This window comes from Capsicum annuum, chromosome 10, assembly GCF_002878395.1.
Source record: "Capsicum annuum cultivar UCD-10X-F1 chromosome 10, UCD10Xv1.1, whole genome shotgun sequence".
Classification (NCBI taxonomy): domain Eukaryota; kingdom Viridiplantae; phylum Streptophyta; class Magnoliopsida; order Solanales; family Solanaceae; genus Capsicum; species Capsicum annuum.
The window spans coordinates 186,669,750-186,678,516 of NC_061120.1; the positions used below are offsets into that span (position 1 = coordinate 186,669,750).

Genomic DNA, 8,767 nt, shown 5'->3' on the forward strand with positions numbered 1-8,767 from the left:
AAGTTCTAAATATTTTAAAAAATTTGATGAAACTATTTTACATAAGACGGGTCAAGACTTCCAAAAGAAAAGCAAAAAAAAATTTGTTGCAAAAATTAAATACGTGAGTTTTTCTAATTTGAAAAGGGTAGGTCAACTTTCTCAAGAAAAAAAAAGGTTTTTTATTTTAGGTAGGGACGTTATTCTTTTGTTATAGTAGTATTTTAATTTGGAAGTATACGGATATTTTATTTGAGTAATAAATTTTTTTGATTGTAGCTTTATTATTGGGTAACTTTATGGGTTCTACATTTCAAATTTTTATTTGTATTATGTTTTGATTTTATTGATCATAATTAACAAATCATTCTTTTATTTTTATAAATAGTTTTCTTATTGGATCTCTAATATAATGTATTGATTTAATTTTAAGATTTTGAATTTTCTTTTGTATTATGTTGTTTTTATTAATCAAGAATACCGAAACATCTTTTCATGTTTGTATGTAATTTTCATTATTGAATCTACAATGTGACTTTGTTATTTCTAGGTTTTAAATTTCCCTTTCTATGACTTTGATGATATCTCTACTTTAATTTATTTTTTTTTGTATGTATAAAGATTAGATTTTGTTGTATTGTTATGATATCTCTATTATCGTATTATTTTGCTATAGTTTACAGATGGTAGATGGATGTCGATCGAGTTTGAGGAAATTTATTTTACAAAGATTAGATTTAATTGTATTTTTTGATATCTCTATCATCGTATTGTTTTGTTGTAGTTTACAGGTGGTAGATAAATTTCGATTGACTTTGAGATTATTATTTTTTGCTAAATGATAAGTTTAATTAAATAATTTTTTTTTTATCTTTTCATATTCAAAAGATAGTAAATCTAATTATTATATTCTTCTTTATTGTTTAAACAAAAATCTTATTTAGTGTAACATTTGAACTCATTAAAATAAGGTACACGCACAGTTCACGTACACCAAAACTAGTTGCAGTAAAATGTTACGCATAAAACAGAAATGGCTGCATTCCCTTTTTGGGGGGATTTCGTGATATCATTATAACAATATAAATTGTTCATCCAATTCCCCATATATGGCAGAGTTAGAATTTTATACAAGGCAATCCAAAATGTCACACAGGGTATTTGAATGTGTAATCTAATATAGTATAATTTCTTAATCCATTTTGCGTTTTTACTAGAATTCTCCCTCATGTGGTTCAACATCTTATATATAATTTTATTTTACCCAATGCAAATCCTTTGATGAAAAAGATTCAATTCTGCGTACCTCAAAGCTAGCTAACTCCTGCCATGGTTAACATAATATTAGAACGAAATAGTAACAATACGCTTGAATTACGACGAATATGTTATAAGGTCACTAGTAACTGTTAAAAGTAGATATCCTGACTAGTTAATGGCCAGTTTGGATAGGATTGAAAAAATTATTTTTTAACTTAAGTGATTAAAAGTTTAAATAAGTACTTTTAAATTAAGCAGATAAGTGTTTGGATAGAAGTGTTGAAACTGAAAAAAATTGTTGATGTGTTTGGTAAACAAGTGTTATTAATTACTTTTTTGTTGTCAAAATTACTTAAATATTCTTAAAGTTGTTGATACATTATAATGTGAATTATTTATGATTTTTAATTTTAATACTTCAAAAATAATTTTTATTTAAATACACTTTCAACGTAAAGTGATTATGCCAGGTCAATTTATAAATATAAGTTATTTTTTTTTATTAACTATTAAAAAATAAAAATTTTAAGATATTTTTTATATAAATATAGTATTATATTATAATATTGCAAACTTGTAAACAACATAAAATTTTTAGGAATGAAACAAACTATTAAAAAGAATTAATTTTTAAAATTTAAATAACATGCAGAGATTCTATATGAACGGATAGAGAAGAACTTACCACAAGCTCGATCTGACAATAAATTTTTTGAGTGTTTTATTGTGTTATGATGGATTCTCTGAAAATAAAGGAGAAATATGAAGAGAAAACTAGAGGGAAAAGATGAAAAAAAGTGAAAAAAAAAAGAAAGAAAAATCAATAACGTCTACAAAGTTTAGGGTATTGTTGGAATTAGAAGAAAATATAAGGGATAAGAAGGTAAATGTTTTGGTCAAACCTAAAAAAAAAAATTAATCTAAAAAGTAAAAAGGTGGGGTTATCCAGCTTCTTTTGCTTTTTTTAATTCACTTTTAGCTTTTTTTGAAGCTCTTTTTAATTTTACCAAACGCCTAAAAAAATTTAAAAAATAACTAAAATCTAATTTGATCAGATTTTAATCCTATCCAAACACCCTTTATATCGTGAAAATCGAATTAGTAGTGTCAGTAAATTCTGAATATTATATACTAAAAAAAATATTGGCTCAAAACGATAAGTACAAACGATGAATACATGATGTAACAATAGTATCTACTAGAGATAGAATTTCATCTACAAGCGATATCACATAAGATTACGTACTATATAATATTAGCTAGTTGAGCTTGGAGAAAAGTGGCCACACCATTGGCATATATATCGCAAGACAGAGATATCATAAGGTAATGCTATTGGCAGTTTTCTTTTCACAATAAACAACTGAAAATGGTCTACCTAAGAGAGTATATGGTGGGGTTCAAGGACGAATATACCATTATAGCCTATATTTTATAGGTACGGATTGAAGTGAATTTTTAATTTTTTAAGTGAAATATAAATTTATGTGTGAAAATTTATAAAATTATAATAAATAGTAAATATAAATATGCAACTTCAAAAATATAGTGGTTCCAATACTAAGAATTTTCATATTTGTACTCGTGGGGCAAAGCTACTATGAAATTTACATGTTTGACCGAATTCAATAATTTTAATTCAAATTTAAAATTTATCTAAAGAAACTCATTAAATATGTATAAATTATTTAGTTTATAATCTATAATTTGAAAGAATTGAAATCCAAACTCATAACTTCAAATTCTAACTCTTTCTTTGCTTAAAATTTAAATACAATTCCCTCTATTTTATAATAAATGAATTGTTGAATTTTGACACACAAATTAAGAAAAAAATATTAAAGACATAAATTTAACATAACTTTTTATTTTTACCCAAAAAAAAGAAAAAGTTGACCTTGTAATGTCTTTTCAAAAGTTAATTGATTGTCAAATTATAAGGGTAAATTTTAAAAAAAATTTAATGATTCATTTATTTTAAAATATCAATAAATACCTCAATAATTCACTTATTTCGAAACGGAGGTCTCTCATGGTTCATCTGTCGGGAGCAGGGAGATGATTGGTTCCCCAAATCTCTGCGGTAAATCAAAAGAGTCCAACTTTGGTGGGTATTAAAGAGTTTTTTTTTTTTCCCAACAGCCGACAATCGTGAGACTAATTCTCCATTTCTACTGTGCACTAAGCGGTAAGAAACTGGTCACAGAGTTTTTTCCATTCATCAGAGTTGAGAATCGAATCCCCAACCTCTTGCTTAAGAGATGATGTGCTGAACCACCACACCTTATCTGTCATTGTCTTTGTTATGATATCGTTCTTTTTACAAAATTTAAAATTAAAATTAAAAGTATCACACATTAAAGTGGAAGGAAAAAAAAAAATACTTTAAACACTAAATTTGGAAAGAATTTAATGTGTCACAAGCTTAAAAGTTTATTTGCCCGAATGAAATAAAGAGGAAGAATGAGACTAATTGAAATGTTTGTGAAAACAAAAACAGATATAAGATGAAAAGGGTTACAAACAAATTGGTTTGATTAAAATTATTAAGAACATTAGATGATTGGTTCCTCTTCTTTTTTTTCATTCGGTATTTATATTATAATCGCATAAATTTAAATTTGTATTGTATAAAATTTATTCTGAAAAATGTTCATTATCAAATAGTTTTTTATACCCATGACTTCAATTTGAGACTTATGATTAAGAGAGAAACAACCTAATCCGTATCACTTTAGATCACTGATCTATTATTCATTCTCATTCTATATCTCTAAATGCATGTAGAATGACTGATAGTATGTTTGATCGAACTTCTACAATCTAACTTATTTTGAAAAGTTTTTATAACAAATGAATTTCAGTTTGATATTTCTTACATTATATTGTGTTTAATTGAAACAATACTAAGTTTATTTGTCTAAATGAAATTTTCTGTTAAATTTAAAGGATTGTATATGTGTTCAGGGGCTCCAACTCCTGTTAAATTCATCACATCTTTAGATATAATTATATATTAAAAATATATAAAATTTTATATAGATGAAAAGAATCATCTTTAAATTTAAGAAGATAATGAATACTTTGATCTTTAAAAAAAACTCTAAAAATTTAATTATTAATATATGTGTTTCAATTTTTCGAATATCCACGACTCAAATATGAATCCCCACTGTATGTGTTTGGCCATATTCCCTTTTATTTATCCCCTAACATACCAAACCACGCAAACCAACTAGAGGGGTGCAATATCTTATCCTGTACCCCTTTTAGCCCTCTTTTTTATGCACCAACTTGATCCATTTTTTTTCATTTTTCCCCCCACTAGTCCCACTATTTTTGTCAACCTCACGTGAACCCCCATCTCTTTTCTTTTTTCTCTTGCAACTTCAACTAACTCTCCCCCATTCTCTCTCTTAATTACCTCTATTTCCTATACTATATATACAGAAAATAATAACCAAGACGCACATAAACCATAACACAAAAGAAAAAGAATCCCCTCCAACCCCCCAAAAAAAAATAAAAAATGCCTCCTACTTCTCCAGATTCATCTGTATTACTCCAAAGAATTAGTTCTAACACTACACATGATTTTTCTTACAAACAATCTCATCAACACTTACAAAGACGCATGCCGATACCGTGTTCAACAGAAGTTCCTGATTCCATGGCTTGTTACCACACTCACCTTGTTGGTCCTAACCAATGTTGCTCCGCTGTGATCCAACGTATCTCCGCACCCGTATCCACAGTATGGTCCGTGGTTCGAAGGTTCGATAATCCACAAGCATATAAGCATTTTGTCAAAAGTTGTAACGTTGTTGTTGGTGATGGTGATGTTGGCACTCTACGTGAGGTTCGTGTGATCTCGGGCCTCCCTGCTGCTAGTAGCACAGAGAGGCTCGAAATCCTCGATGACGAAAGACACGTCATCAGTTTTAGCGTAGTCGGTGGAGACCACCGACTAGCTAATTATAGATCCGTTACAACTCTCCATCCGGAACAGAGTTTCGGGGGGACGATTGTAGTGGAATCTTACGTTGTTGATGTACCACATGGTAACACTAGAGAAGAGACGTGTGTTTTTGTTGATACTATTGTGAGATGTAACCTTCAATCTTTGTCTCAGATCGCACAGAATTCGATCACACAAAAATCTTCGTGAATTTTTGAATATATTATATGTATTCGCGGTTGCAGACTATGTTGTGCTGATTCTTCACCTTCGAGAGATACTGGTTGATATTTTTTTTTAAGAGTCCGAGCAACGTAGGTTGTGGATCGGAATTAATGAAGACAACTGATCGATGATGCTTGTGGTGATGATCAGATGATATTCATTGTGCGATGCATGATTGTTTCGTTGCACCTTTGTTAGGTGTGTGTGTTAATCTCCTTGTCATCACTTGTTGAAGATAAGTTCTTGATCAATTAATCTTGTGTTGAAAAATTAATTTATATTCTCTTTTTTTCAGTCTATTTCTTTTTATTGATTCTTTACCTCATTGTTATGTTTAACTTGTTTGTGAATTTGTGAAAATAATTAATGAAAGAAGAGATTTAGAGGGCAATAATCTTTACTGTATAGTCAGATTCAGCTGTCTTGATTTTAATTTTAATTATTCAGATGTCCATGTTTTATTCTCAATGTAAATAAATGGAGCCTAAAGCACCATATTATCCTTCAATTTTCAACATGTGATCTATTCAGGCGCGAAACTAGCGCCTACAGGTTCGATAGAACTCAACAATGGACTAAAAAGTTCACTTAATAAAAATGAAACTAGGTAGCTTGATATATGGATGATTTATTTTTCGGATACCTAAGCAGTAAGCACAGTGTGAAGGAATAACAATGGACTAAAAAGTTCACTTAATAAAAATGAAACTAGGTAGCTTGATATATGGATGATTTATTTTTAGAATACCTAAGCACTAAGCACAGTGTGAAGGAATTAATTGTGATTTTTTTTTTTTTTTTGGTTAAAATTAATTGAGAGTTTGTTCATTGAATGAGTAGAAATGAAACAATGAACAAAATTTCAAAATGATTTGGTTTAATAATTAAGTTGAAAGTCCAGATGCATGAAATAACCGGCTTTTGAATACAGCCAATGTTTGCTACATATAATCTTGATTAAATTAAGTAATCACAGGTTTCTATACTAAGATGAAATTAATTAATACTCTACTTTTACCTATCAAGTCTTTGGAACTCAACTTCGGAAAGTTAATAATTCTCGTCTTTGAAACTCAACCTTAAAAAATTAATTAATAAATGATAATAGTGAAAAAAAAATTAACATCTATTTTAAATAGTGACAATTTAATTATTTTAATTATGAAAAAATATTTTAATAATTTAATTATTGTGAAATGGAGGGAGCACTAATGTTCAATGCACCTTTTTAATTTTGATTTAAATAAGTATATTAATTTATTACTTATCGATTAAGGGAATTCAGCAATACTTAAATGGCACGCACGTTGGTTTATAACTCGTAAGATTTGTTCGGCAGAAACCATGAAATTTACACATTGGAATCTGTCATTTTGTTGTGTGTTTTTTTCCTTCGTTTATTCGAATTTGTAATAATCAGGAAAATATCAATAAAACTTGAAAATGGATCATTTTTTTTATCTCATTAAGTTTCATTATAGCATTTAAAATTCTATGATGATAGTTATTTTTCAATTTTGTAGTAGGCGCATTAGCGCATCAATATATCACATCAATTCTTCTTGAAATCATCTATTCTCATAAATCAGTTAATTAGAAGTAATGTTTATACAAAAAAAAAAAAGAGGAATAAATTCCTATAAATGAAAAAAAAAAAAAAAAGGGGGGGGGGGGGGGAGAAAAAAAAAAAAAAAAAAAAAAAAAAAAAAAAAAAAGAAAAAAGGGGGGGGGGGGGGGGGGGGGGGGGATGTAAATATGCAATATAGAAATTAATTTCTGTTGGAGGAATAAGAGGGGACTTGAGGCAAGTTGCAAATTGCCTTAGAAGATGGGAACATGTCCACATTAAATAATTTTTGAAAAGTTCTTTTTTTTTTCTTTTGAAAAGTGTGTTCACATAAACAGTAAAAATTAATTTTATTTTTTTTTTTAAAAACAGAACATGATGAGAATCAAACAGATACTCTGCAAGTTGGAAGGTGACTTTATTAATTTTTTTTAATAAAAAAAGATCAATTAGATGATGCATGTCTATCAATAAAGAAATACTAGCAAGTTGCAAATTTTAGATTGTAATACTCCCACTATTTTAATTTATTTATCTTTTTATTTTTCAATTTTGATGATTAATGAAATTAGCTTTCCGAGAACAACATATAGCAAGTAAAAGTGAGCAAAGAGAGTACTACAAGATAAAAACTATATATTGATAAATTTCACCTATTTTTAATTTAATATACAAAATTTAAACGTTTTTTTTTTGTTAGTTTTAAAAGTTTTATATCAAAGTAAATAAAATAAATACATTAAAATGAAAGAATATAATTTATTACTGAATATAGTCTAGTCAAATAAAATTGAAAAGGTAAAGGAGGATAGTGATATATAAAATTGCAAGTTGCAAATGGCTTTGCTGTTTTCTGACCTCAGCTCAATTGGTGGGTTTTGGGTTTGAATATTTTAAAAGGATTTGTGGCTACAAGTTGCAAATTAAAGTTGCAAGTGGGTACTAATTTAATAGTGACTTTAATGTTCCTCGTGCTTCTTGTCTACCTATTTTTAGCTTCCTACTACTCCAAGAAAAAGAATTTATTCACACTTTTTCCTTATACAAGTACACAAGAAAAGAAAAGAATCAAAATGGTATTCACACTTTACCCTTCAATTTCTGCATTTCCGAACAGTTCTTTAACAATATTAATTACTGTCTTATAGTCAAGAAATAATAAATAATGACACAAAAATGTAGAAGAAGAGAAAACGTTTATCACTAACATGAGTTGTGGTGCAGCGGAATCCTGGACATGAAGAAAATTCAGTTGGAAGCGCTATCCCCCGAATGGAGTCCTATCCGGCGCGAATCTGAATTAGTCGAGCTTCAATGCGGGTATTAGACACCGGATGAGAAATAAAAAAAAAAAGCGTTTATCAAATTTTGATGGTAAAAGATTTGAGGCAAAACTTCGAAATTTATATCCACAAATTGAACAATCAACAAGTGTGATTAGCGCATTTTCATGAAGGACAATGCCTCTAGGTTGTGAATTTTCAAATTCGAAAATAGACGATATTGCGAGGGGTGATTCTCTTCTCAACTCCTTAAGAATTAGAAGAAGTGCTTATAAAGCTTGTTAATTTGCATAAAGGAACTTGTTTGATTTTCATTTTCCATCACTTTTTAATTCGCATTATACCTTATTTAAATGAAGAGAAGTCGAAGTAGCTGGTAAAGTTGTTGCTCTATAACTATGAGGTCACGGGTTCAAGTATTGGAAACAGTCTTTGGTATAAATGCAAGGTAAGATTTTGTACAATACACTCCATTGGGACTTTATATATAGCAAG

At 28.7% G+C, this 8,767-nt stretch overlaps 1 protein-coding gene across 1 annotated transcript; it reads left to right on the top strand.

Moving 5' to 3' along the window:
* Positions 1-4,547: 4,547 nt before the first annotated feature.
* Positions 4,548-5,813, top strand: LOC107843441 (abscisic acid receptor PYL4). Its single transcript, XM_016687744.2, has one exon. The coding sequence runs from the start codon at positions 4,769-4,771 to the stop codon at positions 5,405-5,407; it is 639 nt and encodes a 212-aa protein (XP_016543230.1). The 5' UTR covers positions 4,548-4,768; the 3' UTR covers positions 5,408-5,813.
* The last annotated feature ends 2,954 nt before the right edge of the window (positions 5,814-8,767 follow it).